Source organism: Ursus arctos, unplaced genomic scaffold (genome assembly GCF_023065955.2).
Source record: "Ursus arctos isolate Adak ecotype North America unplaced genomic scaffold, UrsArc2.0 scaffold_32, whole genome shotgun sequence".
NCBI classification, from domain to species: Eukaryota; Metazoa; Chordata; class Mammalia; order Carnivora; family Ursidae; genus Ursus; species Ursus arctos.
In genome coordinates this window covers 14,781,318-14,803,251 of record NW_026623008.1, presented here as the reverse complement: position 1 = coordinate 14,803,251, position 21,934 = coordinate 14,781,318, and the positions used below count along the sequence as shown (strand labels likewise).

Genomic DNA, 21,934 nt, shown 5'->3' with positions numbered 1-21,934 from the left:
CCATGTTATTACAATTTAGATTACTCTTAATTTTTAATCATAAACATGTCAAATGCAGCTCTAAGTATATAAATATAGCTATATTAGTTTATTAGACTCTTGTTGATGTGCTAGCCACTATCATTTGCATTACTTAAACTAATCTCATATAATCCTTCCAACAGTCCTAAAAGATAGATGTTATCATCCCCATTTTTAGAAAGAAATAGAGGTTTGGTGGCAGAGCAGGGAGTTCATGTTTCAACAACCGTTTTATAATGTCCCTCAGTCTACAGTCATTGGAATGTCTCCTTTTGCAGATGAAGGGACTGAAGCTCAGTGTTCAGTGTTTCAAATATCCCGTCCTCCTTTGTGACTTACAAAGTGCTTCCACTAACCCTATTTCATTGGATGCTCAAAGCTGTACTCTAGGTTAGACTTGGGTATTGTGTCTCCCTTGTTTTGGAGGATGAAACTGAAACTTGGGTTGAAAGAATTGCCTTTGTTTAAAAGTAAGTAAGCTTATCTTCCATTCCTTAACCCAACACTTTGAACACAGCCTTCCCTACATAAAAGGTCTAAAAGGCATAGCTTTTTACATCCTTTGTGTAGGAAAAGCTCTCCCTTGCCTTGTGTCGTTTCTACTTGTTTCCTGTAAAGCAAACTGTCGTGAGTTGTATTTATTTAATCTTTTTGATTAATCTTTATTCTGGTCCCTCTCACCATGAGAGCATGGCGTGGATTTTCATACTGTTGTCCACATTCTGTCCATTTTCTGCACATTACAATCTGTAATACAAGAAACATCTCTTTAGGGCTGATAGATTGTGGTGCAGCCAATTTTTATCTTACCAGTTATGTCCATAGTATTAATGTAGATGATGCTGGTAAATATGCCAAGAAGCTGGATAGAACTTTTTGGCTGGTTTACTGTGTTTCTATAAAGCAGCAAATTGGAATCAACTGCTGGGGGTTTTTTCCTGCTGATTTTTAAAAGTTTTAGTTTGTTCTGGAACCTAATATCATGTTGTTGGTCTGTTATATACCACCTTGCTCATGGATATGCTTTCTGGTTTTCTTTTGTAGTATGTTGTTGTATGTTCTGGGTCCTAAATAGAGTCCATTTTTGGCTTTTCTTTTGGAAAGCCTTTGCTTTCATGTAGCATTTCTTTTCTTGAAGGCTGATTAAATGCCTGCCTTCCTGTGCAATCGTGGAGTAGGTCTGACTATGAAATTATCTATAGTCACTTGAATGTGTTTGGCTTGAATTTGGAGATAAGGACATGTTAGCTTTTTTATGCTTGTTGAAAAAATATTTGATGATGTTACCCTCTTCCTGAGTTAATATTTCCAGCTGAAAACAACATGTAATGAAACATTTGCTCTCTTGATTGATTAGAACTGGACTTGTTGGGGCACTTGGCTGGCTCAGTCGCTGGAGTGAACAACTCTTGGTCTCAGGGTTGTGAGTTTGAGCCCCATGTTGGGTGTAAAATTACCTAAAAATAAAATCTTAAAAAAAAAATCCTGGACTGTTAAATGGTCTTTCATGTATCGTAGGCCATCTGTTGGAGAGTGTGTCCATCAGTCCTAGCACAAATCCAGTATAGCGTCATAGTCCTCAGTTCTCAACAAGTTTCTCTAGCCATTCAATCTTAATCAGCAGCTGTCCAAGTTCATTCTGGTTGATAACATTAACTCTTTTGTGAGTGTAAATACAATGCATTCTGGTTTTTTACCAAGTTCTGCCATTAAACTTAGGGCAAAGACCATGCATTTCAGAACTTTGGGAGCCACTTTGTGATTCCAGAAAATCAATTCTGCTGTGTTACTCAGTAACTGTTCAAAATGGTGCTTAGGGGGATTGCATCTGTAAAATGGTGAATTTTAGTCAATCAGTGCACCAGTCCACTTTCTTACAAGAACATCTCTGTGTTTGGTTACCCATAACCTTGAAGATAGGAGCTATTGCTGTTATTAGAAAGCAGTTCTGAGACTCGAACGGAAACCTTGTAAGCATCTTGTCTCCACATGGTCTATCCCCTCCAGTCTGGGTCTTCCTGTGTTTTAAAAGAATGTTTCTAAGGTGGCCATTTTTTAGAGTGAACTTTTGGAAAACTAGTATTTTCTTTGGACACATAAGAAATAATTAGTAAACATAGTGCATTGATAGTCAAGGTTAGTACCAGCATCACAGTGTTAATGACATTCCCCTGCAGACAAGATACCTCAAAAATCCTCAAATTTGTCCTCCCCACCTTTTGCTTTTTTCTAAAATAAGGATCCCACCCACAACAGTTTTCCTATGGTCATGCTTTAGGTCATTTCTATCTGTTCCTTTAAACCAAAGTACCTACAATGGTAGTAAGAAAAACAAAGGTAAAACCCTGTAGAGTTACAAAGGTCTAGATAAGGGCAGAGTTGTAGTTGTTATTTAATAAGACATGGATTTCAAAGTCAGCTAGAGGCACAACCAACCATAAGGATAGAGTACATTTATATGAGAGGAATGTATATCTTTTCTGTATAAAATTGCAGACCTCTTAACACTAAAACATGAACTGCCTAAAAGCTAAATTGTGTACCTCTTGTAGAAGCTTACCTGTAGTTCATTCATCATTACCTGCAGTTCAGTAAAGAAAATAAGTATTTTGAGAGAATCATGAATGTTGTAAGTAATCTTGATGCTTTTGCATTTTCCTGTATGGATGCAGCTGAAAGTGCCCATGGCAGACAAACCTGGTAACACAGTGAATTTCCGGAAGCTGCTACTGAACCGCTGCCAGAAGGAGTTTGAAAAAGATAAAGCAGATGATGATGTCTTTGAGAAGAAGCAGAAAGAACTCGAGGCTGCCAGTGCTGTGAGTATTTGCACAGAAAGGCAGTGTGCTCGTGCTCTCTGAGTGTTACCGAATAGAATTTTCATGAAGCTGGTTACATCTCCCTGCTACTTCAGTAGATGACTGTGGCCCTTTTTTCGTGCGGAGACATTATGTTGAAGTTTAGAGGACTGCTTTATTCCTTTTAGTGCCACCTGTTAGAGCAACTCAACCTTCTAAGACAGGAATTCAGAACCCAGATTTCAGAGAGGTCACTGTATTCCAGAAATCTCCTGAAATGGATGCAGAGTTTTGGGTGTAGTTCAGTTTTCTGAAGAGTAGGTCTGTAGTTGTTGTCAGATTCTCAGAGTGTCCCTGACTCCCACAAGGGATAAGACCATGAGTCAGAGCATATGTCTTAGCATCTTGTGTGCAGTATGGTTGTCTTCATCAAGCTCCTGTTACTCTTCCTTATACAACAGCCAGAGGAGAGGACAAGGCTTCATGATGAACTAGAAGAAGCTAAGGACAAAGCCCGGCGGAGATCCATTGGTAACATCAAGTTTATTGGGGAACTCTTCAAACTCAAGATGCTGACGGAAGCCATCATGCACGACTGTGTGGTGAAGCTGCTGAAGAACCATGATGAGGAGTCCCTGGAATGCCTGTGCCGTCTGCTCACCACCATCGGCAGAGACCTGGACTTCGAGAAGGCAAAGGTGAGCACCCTAGTCTCAGAAGCACCCAGTGTGGCCTCTGTCAGTCGCCAGAGCTAGAACCATCAACAGGAGTGTTCCATCTCACCCCGGCAATCTAGGCTGCTGCTTTGTCTTCTTTTGCCCTTCTCATTGTCCGTATTTGGCCAATGAGCTCCTTACTACCTTTCCATCATGGTAAGAAGTGAAGTGAACCCAAATTATATAAAGGCCAACTTGTGAATTGTTCAGATTATTTGTCCCTTTTCCTTTTTCTGTATGACCATTTCACAGATCATTTTTATGTATAGCAAATTGTTAGCAGAAATAAGAGGACAATAGCTACTGTAGTTCAGGACTGAGGGTGTTATGGAAGTGAAGACCTCATAGTTTTCTTAAGTTTATGCTCGAATTAACCACAGGGCTATCTAACCATAATATAAGAAATCATTAACAGGGGCGCCTGGGTGGCACAGCGGTTAAGCGTCTGCCTTTGGCTCAGGGCATGATCCCGGCGTTATGGGATCAAGCCCCACATCAGGCTCCTCCGCTATGAGCCTGCTTCTTCCTCTCCCACTCCCCCTGCTTGTGTTCCCTCTCTCGCTGGCTGTCTCTATCTGTGTCAAATAAATAAATAAAATCTTTAAAAAAAAAAAAATCATTAACAATATTGTGACTCAAACATAACATGGTGCTCTTCAAATAAGGGGTAGGAAAATTAGAAATGCTTTGAAGAAATAATATTGGAAATGTTCCATAACATCTGAATCAGCTGAGATTATGTTTGTGACAAAAAATCCCAAATATCAGTGGTTTATGCAAGATTGAGGTTTATTTCTCACTCATGTAAATAAAGTTCAGAGGTGAGAAGTCTGAGGCTGGTCTGCTGGCTCAGAGGTGATAAACAGTCCAGTTCCTCCAGCTTAACATTCTGTCATCCCCAAGGTATAGCCCTTGTCCTTACAGTCTCAGCAGAGAAGGTTGGAAAGGGGCAAAGGACACGGCCACCTCTCTCTTAAGGAAGGTTCCAGGGGCTGCAGCATGACACTTCCATTTGTATTCTCTTTGCCTGTCACATGACTACAGCCCTTGGAATACATGACCTTTATTTTGGGCATCATATTGCTCAATTAAAAATTCTACCTCATTGTCTTTTGGCTATAAGTTGTATTCCTAGGCCATTTAAAAATGTTGTATGGTAAAATTACACTTGAATTCCTCAGCCAGGTATACTGAATGATTTTGTCCCTTGCAGCCACGAATGGACCAGTATTTTAATCAGATGGAGAAAATTGTGAAAGAAAGAAAAACCTCATCTAGGATTCGATTCATGCTTCAGGATGTGATAGACCTAAGGCTGGTAAGTAGAAAAATGTAAGGCAACTACTCCAGTCTTTTTTAAGGAATTGGACTGGGGAGGATGTCCTAGTATGTACATGTGTAAAAACAATGCTGCAGGAAGGACTTCCAGAACTGAATTGACACGCTTCCATGACAGAGTTGTGTGAAAGGATACAAAGCATATATATGTGCCTCTTACATTTCTTCTCTCTACACTAATTTAGCCACATTGCATTTTTTAAATTAGTCATTCTGAATTCAAACTGTGGTCAATTAAATTTAGTTTTCGGGTGCTAAATAGTCAGGAGTCCTCGTCTTTAAAATGATTATATTTAACTTCCCTGAGCCTTACATATTTATTATCTAAAATGGGGATGTTGCCTACCTTGCACATGTGTAATAAATCTTCAATGAGGTGATTTTGTGAAGTGCCCAGCTCATAAGAGACGTTGGTGTTTCTTCTCTGTTGTTTTTCCTGTGTATCCTCCTGTTCTGCTGCAGCTGCTTCTCAATTTCTCATAATAGGTGCAGTGTTTACCACTCCTACCTCTTTTCTCTCTTCTTATTGACTGCAGCTGCCCCTAGAGAAAGAGAATGCAGGTCCTAGCTCTTCCCTGCCCTATACCCAGACCACATAGCACTGGTGATGGTTCTTTATCTTGTTAATGGTTAAATGTGACCTCACGATTCTTCTTATTACGCGAGCCACTACCAGGTGATCAGAATTTGTGTGCTGATTTGAACCTATTTGTCATCATTGCCTCTAGCAAACATAAATAAATGTAAAAAAACTTCTTCACCTGGGCCCTCAATTACTTGTACTTCTATCAGATGTTGGGATTATGGCTGGGAAGGAAAGGGAGAAGAATAATTGTAATGAGACAACTTGTCTTGTCCTTAATAGGATAACCAAAGGGCAGAGAGGTGGCACTTTGTGCACGATATCAGAACCAGGATTTGGGAGGAAGAAAAATGCTAGTCATTCTTGATTTAGAGCCCCCATGGAATGTGATATGAGTTAGGTACCAATAACCCAGATTAAGACAAGGCCAAAGAATCCTGAGCTTTCTTGATTCCTTTTCTGGCTCCTCCTCACAAATATACAAGACAGTTTTTAAAAAAATACATTTGAGGGCTGCCTGGGTGGCTCAGTCGGTTAGGCATCTGCTTTCAGCTCAGGTCATGATCCCAGATCCTGGGATCACGTCCCGCATCAGGCTCCTTGCTTGGCAGGGAGCCTGCTTCTCCTTCTGCCTGAACTCCCCCCCCCCCCCCCCGCTTGTGCTCTCTCTCTCTGACAAAAATAAATCTTTAAAAAAATACATTTGAATCAGTCTTTCACACTGTCTTTTTATTCATTGGCGATTGGAATACTCAGTATACAGTAGTTAGAGTTGATAGACACAAATTTAATTTTGTTTTAAAGATTTATTTATTTGAGATAGAGTATGCGGGAATAAGGGGCAGAGGGAGAGGGAAAGAGAATCTCAAGCGGGCTTCCCGCTGAGCACAGAGACTGATGTGGGGCTTGATCTTACAAATCTGAGATCATGACCTGAGCCAAAATCAAGAGTCTGATGCTTAACCGACTGAGCCACCAGGCGCCCCAAGACTAATTCTTTGTCTCTAATCTCAACCTGCACATGGTGCCATCTGTAAGGCAGATGAAAAAAGTACTGTAGTACAGATTTTAAATATATTTTTACACTTTCCCAGCAGTGAGAAGTATAAAATAGATTTTCAGAATTTTGTTATGTTCATTTTTTATTTTCTAGCTGATAATGTTGTTTTCTCCTTTTATAGTGCAATTGGGTATCTCGAAGAGCAGATCAAGGGCCTAAAACTATTGAACAGATTCACAAAGAGGCTAAAATAGAAGAACAAGAAGAACAAAGGAAGGTCCAGCAGCTCATGACCAAAGAGAAGAGAAGAACAGGTGAGGAGTGGAGTCCACTGGGGTGTTAGGAAAACTAGGGAGATGAAGGACAGATATTTAAGAATTCTGTATTTAGATGTGAAATGACATCAGAAAGAATAAACCAAAGAATAGAGTGGTAATTGGTAAGTGAAGCAGTTTCACCTAGAGACTGGGTTTTGAGTAAAAACCAAGAATGCAAGACTCAGCATGGTTTCTTTAGCTACTTTAAAGTCAGTAATCAACAAGACTTTACTGAGCATCTTCTGTATAGTCAGTATTGGTGAGGGATATAAAAAGAAGTGTAAGTTAGTTTCTTTTCTCTGAAATCTTACAGTTTATCTGGGAAGGCAAAACTAATAAAGGGAACATTTGTCAAGTAGAAGATAATACCAATTATGAAATGTATTCTCAATTAAGATTGTTAAAACTCAGAGAAGAAGAAGAAAGATAGAAAACTAGAAGAGATCTTTATTTGAGGAAGGCACCCTTGAACTGGGTCCTGGTGGATGCTAAATATTTGGAAGGAAAGGAATAATTTGTCATGAAATTAAAATAAACGTATATTGTAAAGAGGCATAGGCAGCCCTGATTGGAGCAAAATTTTAAGCGTTCAGAATCAATGAGAAAATGTTTGTCTGGAGGAATGGAACCAGATTAAGAACTTATGACTTTGTACACGGTAGACATTAAGGAGCCATCGTAAATTTTTAGACAAAGGGATAATGTCATGCTAGTGGTATGTAAATAAAACAAGTCTGTTGCTTTTCACACGATGAATCAAAGGAGGGGTACACTGAATTCAGAAATGTGGCGTTGCTGAAATCCTGGTAACAATAATTATAAAAAGAAGAAATGGGGGAAATGTGAAAGGTGAAATAGGAGGCATTTTACACCAGAGAAAATAGAAAGTTCATTGACTAAGTTTAAGAACATTGGAAGAAGAAACCTTTTTTAGAAGGAAAATGATCGTTCTTCTCATAAGCCTGTTTAGTTTGAGAAGGCAGAAGGTCATCCAAATAGGAATGCTTGTTTGTCCACTGTGCTGTTGCATGAGCACGGTAGTTACTGGGTCATGTAAGTGTAAAGGTTGAGACCATAGACTCTGGAGCCAAACTGTCTGGGTTTCAATTTCGGCTCTCCTACATCCTAGCTGTATGACCTTGCAACAAGTCACTTAATCTGTAAAATAGGTAATGGTTCCTAGGATTTGTGTGAGATGAAGTGAGGCATAATATGTAAAGTGTTCAGCATAGCAACTGGCACATAGTAAATACTCAACAGCCATTAACTGTTATTTATCACAGACAGTAGAGCTCATAGTGAAGTTACAAGAGATGAATCCTCCATGGAAGAAAGGGTACTTTTAAGTTTCATGGGACACCACACTTCCTCACCTTCCTCACCCTACAACCTAGTACAGTGCCTTTCATGTAATGACTTTTATTTATTATTGAACTAGATTGAAAGCCCAGTCCATGGAAAGATGTCCACAGATGACTAAAGGAAGAAAAGAACTCTTGGAAAAGTGACAAATAAAGAACAACTGGAGAGGAAGGAATACTAGGATATAAGAAACAAACTAGAAACAAGTTTGTTCATGATCAGTAATATCAGATAGCACAAAGAAAATCACGTATTTGAGGATCAGAAAAGCTTTTGGATAGACAGTTTGGTAGTCTTACATTCAACAAATATTAAGTGCCCATCACTTAACAGGAAAGACAAAACCCCTTCCTTCATGCAGCTTACACCGTACCAGGGAGACAGACAATAAATGCTCAAATAAAATATGTAATTTTGTCAGATCACTTTATTCTAGAGAAGAAGATAAAGCAGAGAGGGAGGGAGGAAGTGTGGGTGGTGCCAGGCTTGGTGGGTAAAGGTGCAATTTTAAATAGGGTAGTTGGGGTGCCTGTTAAGTTGAAATTTGAGTGAAGACCTGAAGCAAGTATGAGGGAATTAAGCCATGTGGGTATCTGGGGGAAAGTTTTTAGGCAAAAGGAATAGTAAGTAAAAGCACCTGAAGTAGCATTTTCAGGGAACAGCAAGGAGGCCAATTTGGCTGAAGCAAAGAGCCTAGGGAGTGAGGATAGTGGAAGATGGGGTTTGAGAGGCAGGAAGCTGGATTACTCAGAGCTTGTAGGCCATTTAGAAGTAATTCGGGTTTTTTTGTCTGAGTGAGATGGAGTGTTTTGAGTAGAGAAGTGACAGGACTTGACTTACACTTAATTAGGGTTATGCTGGCCACCATGATACAGGCAGTTGAGGTTGGAAACAGTGGAGCTAGTGAAGATGTTTTTATACTAATCGACCAAACGTTGCTGATGAAAACCAAAATGGTAGTGTTGGTAGTAATAAGAAGGAGTTAGACGCTAAATATATTGTAAAGGTTGAACTGACAAGATTTGCTGCCAGGTCTGAGAGAAATAAGAATCAAGGTTTCTGCCTGAGCAGCTGATGGATTGGAGAAGCAGGTTTTGGGGAAACAATCCAAGTGTACTGTGTCATTTGACACTGTTAAGTGAAATAAACTTTGTAATAAATAATTTCCATCTGATTTCTCCTGAAGTGTTCTAATCATGCACCATAAGCACTAGATTTGGCCCTTCTGTGCCTAGCACTGAATCTCTTATATCAGTTAGTTCCTCCTAGGTCAGCTCTCAATGGTATTTCTACCTGATATTTTCATGTTGTCCTGCATGTTAGACTGTCAGCAGTGCTTTAACAATCTCTTTTGTCCTTTTCCTTGACTTTCATCAGAACTGCTGAGTTGAAAATACTGCTCACTCTTCACTGTCAAACTGAATAATTGTAATTATTCAGATGAGAGACTGGTTCACTCTGTTCTCCCTGCAGGTGTGCAGAGAGTGGATGAAGGTGGATGGAACACTGTACAAGGGGCCAAGAATAGTCGAGTACTAGACCCTTCAAAATTCCTTAAAATCACTAAGGTGAGTATGACATTTAAAACACAACTTATAACAGCCCGAGAACATGACTCTCAAAATTATTTCTTGCTCATATAAAATAGCCATTTTGCAGATTTTATAAGGGAGTGTTTTTTTTTTTTGTTTTTTTTGTTTTTTTTTAATGCTTTGCTTTTCCACAAGTCAGTATTGATCCATGTATTCTTACTACTTGTCCTAGTGTAAGTTCTCATTTCTTGGAGGGTTTACTAAGGGGGAAGTGACGAGTTTTTAATTCTTAAAGTTAAGAGATGCTTACTGTAAGAGAGATGATCATAAAGATACTTTAGTAGCTATAAATTATAAGCTTTATACAATGTATCCTTAGCTCTGGGGAAGAAGCAACTGCCTGTTTAAGCCTAACTTGAAAGTAATTAATGGTTTGCCATATCCAAGACCTGAAATTAGAAAGCCCAGAAGACCCACTACTAGAAATCATTCTGTGATGAAGATTTACTATATTCTACCTTCCTCTCTCTTGAGAATCCTTGGGCAGTAAGAGGAAAGAGGTTTCTCTTAGCAGATGTTTTCAGCAGAAGTTGATCACTGTAAGTCAGGTGAAAACCTTGGAGAACATAGAGAAAGCAGCATTATCTTTTGCTAAAGTGGAAGCTTCTACAGCCCAGTGAGTTTTACAAATCATTTGCAAGTCTAGTTTGATCCTTCCTGTGTAATAACACTTTCCATAGTTCTGAAAATTGGCAGCCTACCAGTAGGATACTAACAGCAATCTAAAGCTAATGTGGAAACATCAAATGAAAGAAGAGAACTGACAAAGAAAAAGACTTTGAGAAAATTGGAAGAAGATGGGCTATGTCATTTTCATCTTCCTGTCAAAGTATTGCTTCAGGATAGAACATTCCGTCTCTAGGTCGCTCTTGATTTTAATTAACAAGGATCCTGTTCTCTAAGATTCTGGTACATTCTTCTAGTTATTTATGTCTCAGTGCAGGGATTCCATTGCTGAATACAGCTTTGATTCCCATCCACTTCTGTTTCTAGCAAGAGACTATTTTAACCAAAATTTTACATTAAGAGAATCCCTCCCAACATCAACCCCAACATCTTTGAAAATTATATCAGTTCTTAATAATAATACTTGTTTGATGCTATAAAAAAGAATAGTGTTGGTATTAAAACTATAACATTATTAATATTTTGCAAGTTTGTAAATTCTTTTTTTAACAAATTTTGTGTATATTCAGATAGTTACAGTATAGGTACTCTACTTAAATACCCTAGAGAAAGTTCAAAACCATTAAACAAATGCATTGTTAACTGGGAGAGATTTGTGTGAAACCATGTGGTAGAGCAAGGCCCCACTATTAGAATTTATGAACACTTTTATTACAAAGAGCTACATTGCAGCTTACTGTGGTATGTGTTTTCTAATAGTATTACATTTTAATTCTATTGACCTGTGCTAAAGTTGTGTTTGGGGGATTAAACCTTAGAGAGGCATCTTAACTTCCTGTCTAATATCCTATATTCACTTTTTTCTTATTCCCTTTTATTGATTACTGCCATTCCACTTCTCCATCCTTAGCCCCCACCTATTAGGCTTTGCTGAAATATGAAATCTTTGTGCCATCTGACCTATTTTCTGACAGTAGTGTGAAGCGATTAATGAGTTAATTTTGCAATATACAAAATTTATATATTCACTGGGCATTACTAGACAGGACGAATTACTAAACATGGCTTACATTTAGTCAAATGGTGTACCATCTTAGAGGACCTGAATGCATTCTCCAGACTAGTGATTCCAAACTGTTTTTTGGAAGCTAGAGTCCAAGAAAGTAGTTTAGGGTCCACCAGATTCCCACGTGAATGTGAACAGCTCCAGTTTGTATTTCTTAAGTTGGCATTCCAAGGACTACTTTTTTGTTGTTGTTGTTGCTGGAGTTGGTTTTCACTGCACTGAAGGGAAAAAGAAGATAAACCATTCTAGGGGCACTTGGGTGGCTCAGTCAGTTGAGCAGCTGACTCTTGAATTCGACTCAGGTCATGATCTCAGGTCGATGAGATCGAGCCCCTCACTGGGCTCTGTGCTCAGCGGGGAGTCTGCTTGAGATTCTCTTTTTCCCTCTCCCTCTGCCCCTCCCTACCACTCCCATGCATGCTCACTGCCGTCTCTAAAATATAAATAAATCTTTATGGTAAAAGAGGACAAACCATTCTAGAATGTTGCCTGTAATTGGTTTGTGGTCACTTACGTTACAGCCCACGATTGATGAGAAAATTCAGCTGGTACCTAAAGCTCAGCTGGGCAGTTGGGGAAAGGGCAGCAGTGGTGGAGCAAAGGCAAGTGAGACTGGTAAGTATGCAGTGTCCCTTCTCGGGAACCCGGATGTGGTCTGTCAATATTCTCCTTATAGCGCATTCCCACAATCATTTATAATGGTTTTAGGAAAAGATCTATAGACAAAGTGTGCCCAAATTTACTGGTATCCCTCTCACTATGGATCCTTAGGTGTTTTAAATATTTACAATTTTTTTAGTTCAGTTAGGCTATTTAAGACTTTAATCTCTTAGGTTCCTTTGTTAAAGTGAATGTTCACAAATTCATAATTAGAGAAATTACTAGTAACCCAAATGAAAAAGAAAATTCATTTTGCTAAGAAAAAGAATTATAAGAGGGAGTTGTAAAAGAATTAGAGTGAAATATTTTTCAAAATTTTTATCAAAAGTCAGATTTTGAGATATTTGACCTTACGACTCAAATGTTTAGATCATCACAAGCACATCTTTTTAAAGCTAAGGAGGTCCAATGGAAAGTAAAAAACTTCAATGTTAACCTCCTTTCCATTTTTTCCTTTTATTAAGTAATTTTGACCTTTGATTCTTTAAATTTTAAAAGATTGTGTTACTGGGATGCCTGTGTGGCTGTCAGTTAAGCATCTGCCTTCATCTCAGGTCATGATCCCAGAGTCCTTGGATAGAGTTCCACATCAGGCTCCCGGAGCCTGCTTCTCCCTCTGCCTGCTGCTCCCCCTGCTTGTGCTCTCTCTTTCTCTCTGACAAATAAATTAAAAAAAAAAAAAAATCTTTAAAAAAAAATTGTGTTATTCAATACTTAAGCCCACATGCAAATTTCACATAATATAAATACATAGGATGTATATTAGCTTTTGTAAGGGCAATATTTTGTTTTTGCTTGCCTCCCTCCTTCCCTGTCTACCACTCCCACCCTCTTCCCTACCTAGGATAATTGATGTTTTTTAAGCAGCAAATGGTTGTAATGAACAAAAATTTCTAAGTTTTGGCGTTTTTTTACAGACAAATTCCTTCTTTTTTATTATTTAATTAACATGTAGTGTATTATTAGTTTCAAAGGCAAAGTTTAGTGACTCATCAGTTGCATATACTACCCAGTGCTCATTACATCAAGTGCCCTCCTTAATGCCCATCACCCAATTACCCCATCCCTCAGACAGACAGATTCCTTCTAACATTATGCTTCTAAGTATCGTCTATGGACCAGGAGATTGACATCACCTTGTTAGGCTTGTTAGAAATACCTAACCTCCAGCAATCCACTTTCCTCCCAAGGGAGACAGATGAATTAGAAGCTACATTTGAGGGGCGCCTGGGTGGCTCAGTCGGTTAAGCGTCTGCCTTTGGCTCAGGTCATGATCCCGGCATCCTGCTCAGCAGGGAGTCTGCTACTCCCTTTCCCTCTCTGCTCCTTCCCACCGCTCATGCTGTCTCTCAAATAAATAAATAAAGTCTTTTTTTTTAAAAAGAAGCTGCATTTTAGTCATGTGATTTGTATTTTTTTTCCCCTCAATCCTCAACACCTATAGATGCCTTACGGTCAAGTGCTTCCAGTTTAAACAGATTCTCTGCTTTGCAACCTGCAGCGCCTTCAGGCTCCACAGCATCTACACCTCTAGAGTTCGAGTCCCGACGCACCTTAACCAGGTAAGAAGCCCACTCTGTGTTAACTCAGGACTGACCTACTTGTCATTATCTGTTCCCTTGGTATCATTCTGTCTCTCTGTTTACACACACACACACACACACACACACACACACACACACGAATGCCCACACAGACCGTGATAATCATCTTTATGGCATGGATACCTTTTATCCCTAAGGTTGATTTTCTTTCTCTTTTCCTTCTTTGATCTTCACATTTTGTAATTTCCAAGATAAGAACATAATTGAGTGGTAGATTTGGGATGGGGTGGAAAGGAGGAGCAGGGTACCTGGCAAGTTTCTGATAGTTTGTTTCTTAAGAAACCAGACCCACCCAAATAGCCCTGGACGCTGGTGGAGGGCTTGCTGAACTAATGCCTCAGTATTCTCTAGATTAACCTAACACTCCGAAGCACGTGAATTTAAGGGCATGATACCCTATCCGTATGTTTTTCTGTCATGCTGTTCTTCTAGTTATATTTGAGGCTCTCTTTTTTTTTTCTCACTATTCTCTGTGTTGTACTGTTTTTTCTACTTTCATTTTTGTACGATTGATACAGGAAAGTGTTCTGTTGGTTTACAGAGAATGAATAAAGACCTATAGAATAATGACAGAAAACAACATTTTTTATTTTTTAAGATTTTAAATTTTTAAAATTTTATTTAGGTAATCTCTGCATCCAACATGGGGCTCGAACTCATGACCCCAAGATCAAGAGTCACACAGTCTATCAGCTGAACCAGCTAGGCACCCCTCCAAAAAAAATTTTTTTTTTAATTTCTTTTTTTTTTTTTTTTAAGATTTTATTTATTTATTTGACAGAGAGGGAACACAAGCAGGGGAAGTGGGAGAGGGAGAAGCAGGCTTCCCGCTGAGCAGGGAGCCTGATGCGGGGCTCAATCCCAGGACTCTGGGATTATGACCTGAGCCAAAGGCAGACGCTTAACGACTGAGCCCCCCAAGTGCCCCACCCCTCAAAATTTTTGATGTAAGTGCTTTTAGCGCTGAAGTTGCTTTAAGCTCTTAAGCTTTCTTTTTATTATCGTAATCAGTTTGACCAGGTAGACTTTCTAAACTATGTTACTGTTCCCTTGTCTTCTGCAACAAAATATACTTAGCATAATTAAATTTTTAATGATGGCTCAGATTGCCATTAAGCATCATTTGTGCTATTGAGGTATTTGTGACTCTTCGCCCTGCCGTAAATTGCCCCTGATGGCTCTGCGTTTTGAGTACTTGTGTATGTTCTTTCAGAGGTTAGATCATTGTTGTGCCTCTAGTCATTTCTCTTCTTTCCCTTTTAATTTGCTGCTCCTGATCTGCCATGGGCCAAGGAACTATTTGCCCAGCTGATTAGAATTGTCTGTATAGGGAGTAAATAGGGAGATAGGAAGATTCTCTCTTAAATAAAATGTGTGACTTTGGCCATTCAAAAACTACTTCCGGGGCGCCTGGGTGGTGCAGTCAGTTAAGCGTCCAGCTCTTGGTTTCGGCTCAGGTCGTGATCAGGGTCATGGGATTAAGCCCCACATTAGGCTCAGCACAGAGTCAGCTTGGGACTCTCTCCCTCTTCTTCTGCCCCTCCCTCCTGCAGTCTCAGTCTCACATGCGTGGTCTCTCTCTCTCTCTAAAATAAATAAATCTTTTTTAAAAAAACTACTTCTGCTGGTTTCTCAAAATATTTTGCTTATATTTGAAGTTTCTGAATAAATTCTGTAAATTTGTAAGATAACGATACCATGTTTGGTAATTCTCTCACTTTTTTAAGCTCATACATTCATCACGGTCTTTATTCTTAAAAAATTTTAAAAACTAAAAGAGTTGCCATTAGCATTTTAAAATTTTAAGTAGTATCCCTTTTAACATTTGTGAAAAAATTAAAAGCATGTTTATCATTCTCTTGAAAGCATTGATTTTATTTGTTTATATAAATACAGTTTAAAGTATAATTGGTGCCACACACCTTTGAAGTTATGTGTGAAAAATTACTCTGCATACTTCTAGAAAGTCTAAGTGTTATTTTATAATTTGAATATGTAGGGGAAAGGGTGTTCTTTCTTCTGAAAAGTGTATTTTGTCTTTTAAGTCGTGGAAGCATGGGCAGAGAGAAGAATGACAAGCCCCTTCCATCTGCAGCAGCTCGTCCCAATACATTCATGAGGGGCAGCAGCAGCAAAGACCTGTTGGACAATCAGTCTCAAGAAGAGCAGCGCAGAGAGATGCTGGAGACCGTGAAACAACTTACAGGAGGCATGGACGTGGAAAGGAACAGTGCTGAGGCTGACCGAAACAAGGCCCGGGAGTCAGGTGAGAGACTTGATGCATGTAGATAGGAGATTTGGGCTTTAAATGTGGAATGAAAAATGCAGAGGAGACCTTGTGCCTGTGTAGATTTCAGAATCAATGTGTGATAATAACACACTCTGGTGTCTTCAGAGGTTAAAGGGCATCTTCATAGTTTTGTAACATCGTTCTCATTTCCCAGGTTATCCCTTTCTTCAACAGTTTGTAAATTTTCCTCTTTCTCTAGTGTGATGGTAATGAGGGCAGCTTGCTGTATTTTAAGCAATCTGAATTTCTTACAAGTTCTCGAAATAACAACTCACTGTGCATTAGAGTGCATGTGCTTTGTAGAGCCCTCAAATGTATGAAAATTCTCACATTATTGAGCCACTGCAAGGCAAATCTAAGAGGAAATATCAGATCGTCTTTTGTTACCTTAATCTTGGTAATTTCTGTGGTTTTTGTACATGTTTTGCATGTGTATGATTAGAGGACCAGCTCCAATAATGCTTTAAAAATTACTATCATGAATGTAACCTGTGTTTCTGTTTCCTCATCTGTTATATGGGGATAGTAAATGTACCTCCCCTATAGAATTATGGTGAAGATTAAATGAGAAGTTATTACAGGTAAATACTTAGAACATTATCTGATAAAAAGATTTTTCAGAAGGTACTAGGTATCATGATGATGATGACAGCAAGAATGAAAAATAGTTTAAGGTAATTTTCAGCACTCTTAAAATCTTAATTCTGAAGTAATACTGGTTGTTTATAACATTTTTATAGCTTTCAAATTTGTTTCAGTATTTAAACTATGTTTCCTAACTATAGTCTCTAAATGGATTCAAAGACAAATTGAAATGTCTTCTCCCAACTCTAAACTCCAGATCTTTTAGCTTTAGGGACATGTAGCTTTCTTATCTATGGTAGGTATTTGGGGAACATAACAAGATAGGGCATGAAAATATCTTCTGTGTAGTAAATAATATAGCACAGCTGTCCTCTGCATGTTTATTGTCTGGATCATTCATTTATTCACTGCGTGCACACTGACCACCTAGTGAATTGTGGGCACTGGATCTCCACTCTCAGCCTTCAGTCGTATACATGTACAAACTGAGAAAAATGCTATGGAAGAGAGGAGCAGAGTTCTAAGAGAGTACTTAACAAAGGAACTATCTAGAATTGACACAGAGGGACGTCAGAGAAGGCTTCCCTCAGGTCTGATGGACCACTAGGAGTTAAAATAGGTTTATAGGGAGGGATGGGTATGGAGCAGAGAGAAAGAGCATTCTATCCAGGAGGAGCATCATGAGCAAAGTAGTAGTAAGTACGTGGAACCATGGCATGTTCAAGCAACTGCCAAAGGCCAATGTGGTTAGAGCTTCGTGCGTGATTGTGCAAGCTTCATGTGCTCCTCACCATTGAAGCAGTGGAGAAGAACCAAAATGCAGAAAGGAACAAAAAGTCTTTAATTATAAGTTTACCATATCCCTATATTCTTTTAATTGTAGAATATGAAGTTACTTAGTGTGTATCTGTGCTACAATAAACATTTCTCTTTTCTGCTTTTAGATGTCTTGCCTTGTCAAATTTGTATCTTTTAATGCTTTTATGGAAAAATCAATGTAACAACACATAAATATTTTCAACCATAATCCCACCATTTTAATGATAATATTTGTCATTTTTACTTTCACTTTTTTTAACCTCACTAGTAGTGAAACCAGAAATTCCAGCAACATCAGCTCCTGACAAGCCTGCATTGTCAGAATTGGAGATGGAGAAGAAGTCCAAATCTATCATTGATGAATTTCTACATATTAATGATTTTAAGGTAAATGAAATTAAAAAAAAAAAAAAAAAAGCAACACAGAAATCCCCATAACAGATACAGTAACTTGGCTCTGGTCTAAGTCACTTGTCACTAAGACTTAAAGTGAGTAATCCAAGTCCCACAGAGTTCAGTTTGCACAACTCTGATGCACTCTTGCGAACTATTCTCTTTTAAATTGATAACGGAGTTCCCAGGATCACATGGCAGGAAGGGAGAATGGCCACCAGTCCATCCCCATGGCGGGATAACCGCATTGACTTTGATACTCATGAACAGAAAACAACGCATTACCGTTATTAGGAATTCCTGTCTCCCTATATATTGCCTCTCATGATCTTTACAGTCACTTTATCATCATTCTTGCTTTGAAGTATGGCTGATGTTACTTTTTATGTATTTCTTAAGTAGAAAACTGAGGCACCAAGGAGTAAGCACTGTGTCAGGGTGAGACAGCCTAAGTGAAACATTCAAGACCCAGCTTTGAATCTGCCATTCTTCAGCTTTAGCCTTCTCTTTGATCTTCATTTTAAGATAGTGAATAAGACAGACATAATACCTGACTTCATGAGCCCTATAGTCTCGTAGCAGAGACAGATCATAAAGACTTAACTCCACAAATAAGTATTTAAATTGTAGTTACGATAAATGCCAGTAGACCTATGGGTCTTAGAAAGATCATATAATAGGACCTAGTTTAGTGATGTGGAGTCAGCAAAGGCTTATCTGTTAAATTATTTGTCAGATATATTAACTACTATTGCTTTGGCATTATATTAAAATTTCTTTCAAAGCTTACTTGTTCTCTTGACAGTGTAGTCATTATCTGCTTTCTCTACTTAACAGTCACCTTGGTTAACTATAGCCCAGTTTTCTAAAACCCTCAAGCCTCTGAAATTGTCCAAAATTGAGAAGAAGTACTAAGAAATTTTGATGATGAGCCAGGTAATTGGAGAGGATATACCCCGTCAGTGAGCAACAAATACTCTAAAAGGAGAAAAGTATGACGCTATGATGAACTGGAGACACGGGGAAAAAAGACCTTAGTAACACCTATGTGCAACAGGAGGGCTCTCTGAAAAATCATTAGCCCTAGGCCACGCCTGCAGGATGGAAGAAACAGATTCAATTAGGACTCAGGAATTTCTTTTCTTTCTTTCTTTCTTTCTTTCTTTCTTTCTTTCTTTCTTTCTTTCTTTCTTTCAGATTTTATTTATTTATTTGACACAGGGAGGGAGAGAAAAAGAGCACAAGCAGGGGGAGCGACAAGCAGAGGGAGAGGGAGAAACAGGCTTCCCCCTGAGCAGAGAGCCTGATGTGGGGTTTAATCCCAGGACCCTGGGATCATGACCCAAGCCGAAGGCAGACGCTTAACCAGCTGAGCCACCCAGGTGCCCGAGGACTCAGGAATTTCACTGTACAATATACAAGGCAGCTCTGCTGTGCAGTGATGATAAGAACCAGGTAATATTGTCAGATGTAGTAAGGACTTACTATGTGCTAGGTGTGCTGTTCTACATATTTTATATGTCTTAGTTCATTTAATCCTCAGGAGGATCACCCTTCTGATGTTAATATTATTATAATAGCCCATTTTTATAGGTATGGAAACTGAGAGGCAAAGATGTAAAATAACTCGCTCTGGGTCATGCTGCTGCTAAGTGGCCAACTCAGGATATAAAATTAGTTTTCTAAGGGCTCCTGGCTGGCTCATTCAGTAGAGCTTGTGACTCAGGGTCTCAGGGTCATGAGTCCAAGCCCCACATTGGGAATAGAGATTACTTAAAAAAGTAAAAATGGGGCACCTGACTGGCTCAGTCGGGAGAGCATGCAACTCTTGATCTCAGCGTTACAGGTTTGAGGCCCATGTTGGGTGTAAAGATTACTTAAAAATAAAATATTTATAAAAAATAATAAAATTTAGGCTTCTAGTTTCAGAGCATAGACTATATCTTATTACCTTTAGCGTATTAGTATGTTGTGCTAGAGGCTTACAGAGCACATCCTAAGAAAGGTTTTTCTAGCATCTTAGTAGGTGTTATTATTATTAAAAAGTTGGGGTGCCTGGATGGCTCATTTGGTTAAGCATCCAACTCTTGATTTTGGCTCAGATCTCAGAGTCCTGAGATTGATCCCTGAATCAGGATTCCAACTCAGCGGGGAGTCTGCTTGAGGATTCTCTCTCCCTTTCCCTCTGCCCCTCCCCCAGCTCGTTTTCTGTCTTTCAAATAAATAAATAAATATTTTTAAAAAATAATACAAGTTTAATATTTATTGTTTGTATTTTGTCCTTCGCAGTATGCCTAGTCCTTATCTTATGTGCGTTCCTCACAGTAACTCTATGACAAGAAGTTAAGACTAAAAGATTTTTGCACTCCTAAACTCACAGAGTAGTAAGCAGCAGAGCCAGGATTCAAACCTACATTTGTCTGGCTCTACACCCTGTGTTTTAGACTTCTGTGATATATAGTTATTGAGTACCTAAAATGTGCCAGCCACATTTTGGAGAAGACTGCCTGGATATTCTGTAGTGTATATAGTGAACAACATAGTCTACTTTCGTGGGTCATTTGTGGAGCTTACCATCTTATGGGAGATAGCTAATAAATAAACAACAAATACAAAAGAAAAAAGAAAAATAATGTTTCAATGCAGAGAAGTAAAACTAGGTGATATGATAGCCAGTGATTGGGCAGTCACATAGCTAACAAATAAACGACAAATACAGAAAAAGAAAAAGAACGTTTCAGTGCAAAGAATTTAAAACTAGGTGATATGATAGCCAGTGATTGGGCAGTCACATAGCTAACAAATAAACGACAAATACAAAAAAAGAAAAAGAATGTTTCAGTGCAAAGAATTTAAAACTAGGTGATATGATAGCTAGTGATTGGGCAGTCACAGAGACCATAGGAGGTGTCAATTCATCTAAGTACTGAAGGAAATAAGAATCAAACCATGAGAAAATCAGGGAAAGGGCAAGATTACGAATTGCTGAGACATTTAAAAGTACCATGATACAGGGGCGCCTAGCTGGCTCAGTCAGTAGAGCCTGTGACCGTTGATCTCGGGTTTGTAAGTTTGAGCCCCACGTTGGGTGTAGAGATGACTTAAAAATAAAATCTTTTTTTAAAAAGTACAATGATACATTTAGTTGACCCTGTATGCAGATTCAGTGAATAAATTCCCACTGGAAGACACTTAATCACTTCATGGAGCAGCTGGCTGGCTCAGTCGGAAGAGCATGAGACTCTTGATCTCGGGTCGTGAGTTTGAGCCCCATGTTGGCTGTAGAGATTACTTAAAAATGAAATCTTTAAAAAAAAAAATGAAGACATTTAATCAATTCAGGTTAAATACTAAAGATACGTGCATTCATTTCCATGCTCTCCTGAAAAAAGCGTTATAATGATGATGGACTTTAAAATGAGGAACTCACAAGGGTAGAGAACACAGGGAATAGACAGCAGCAACATTCTGGAAGTTAGAAATTAGAAGGATGGGTGGTCCTTTATTCAATAGGCTATGAATGTGCGTAAGGTGCAGATGGGGCTGAAAAAAGAAGGATTGATTGGTTTAAAGTGGATATAAGACATTTTTACGTGACGCCTGGGCCAAATGTTTCCAAAAATGCCAATGTCATAAAAAGATAAAAAGGAAAGAAAGGACTGAATCTAGATTAAAGGAGTCTAAAGAGGCTTCATGCATCCTGACACGTGATGTCGGGTTTTCAGTTGCATCCTAGAACAACAAAAGGCTATATTGGACATTTGGGGACAGTTGTGGAAATTCTGAATATATGCTATATATCAGATAGCATTTTTTTAAAGATTTATTTATTTATTTTAGAGCAAGCAAGCCTAAGTGGGGGGGAGGGGCAGAGGGAGAAAAATCTCAAACGGGCTCCCTGCTGAGCGTGGAGCCAAATGCAGGGCTCCATCTCATGACCAATAAGATCCTGACCTGAGGTGAAATCACAACTCAGACACTTAACCGACTGAGCCACCCAGGCCCCCTATCAGATAGTAGTTTTATTGACATTATATGGATATTAAAATTCTTACATATATGTAAAGAGAACTAATGATGAATCTCAGTTGAAGTGAAGCTATATATGTGTACATTGTACTATTCAATTTCTCTGTAGTCTGAAAGTTTTTTAGATCAAGAGT

At 38.8% G+C, this 21,934-nt stretch overlaps 1 protein-coding gene across 50 annotated transcripts in view; it reads left to right on the top strand.

Annotated features, from left to right (window-relative positions):
* Window positions 1-21,934, top strand: part of EIF4G3 (eukaryotic translation initiation factor 4 gamma 3) — a 333,841-nt gene that overhangs the window by 281,156 nt on the left and 30,751 nt on the right. For 39 of the 50 annotated variants that reach the window (XM_048221826.2, XM_048221824.2, XM_048221829.2 and 36 more), the window contains 9 exons: window positions 2,694-2,840; window positions 3,281-3,517; window positions 4,749-4,853; window positions 6,638-6,770; window positions 9,609-9,703; window positions 11,942-12,035; window positions 13,525-13,642; window positions 15,730-15,950; window positions 17,647-17,765. In XM_048221826.2, the coding sequence (XP_048077783.2) occupies window positions 2,694-2,840; window positions 3,281-3,517; window positions 4,749-4,853; window positions 6,638-6,770; window positions 9,609-9,703; window positions 11,942-12,035; window positions 13,525-13,642; window positions 15,730-15,950; window positions 17,647-17,765 (1,269 nt within the window). The remainder of the gene's footprint in view (window positions 1-2,693; window positions 2,841-3,280; window positions 3,518-4,748; window positions 4,854-6,637; window positions 6,771-9,608; window positions 9,704-11,941; window positions 12,036-13,524; window positions 13,643-15,729; window positions 15,951-17,646; window positions 17,766-21,934) is intronic. The other 11 variants (XM_048221828.2, XM_048221838.2, XM_048221839.2 and 8 more) reach the window with 1 other exon arrangement.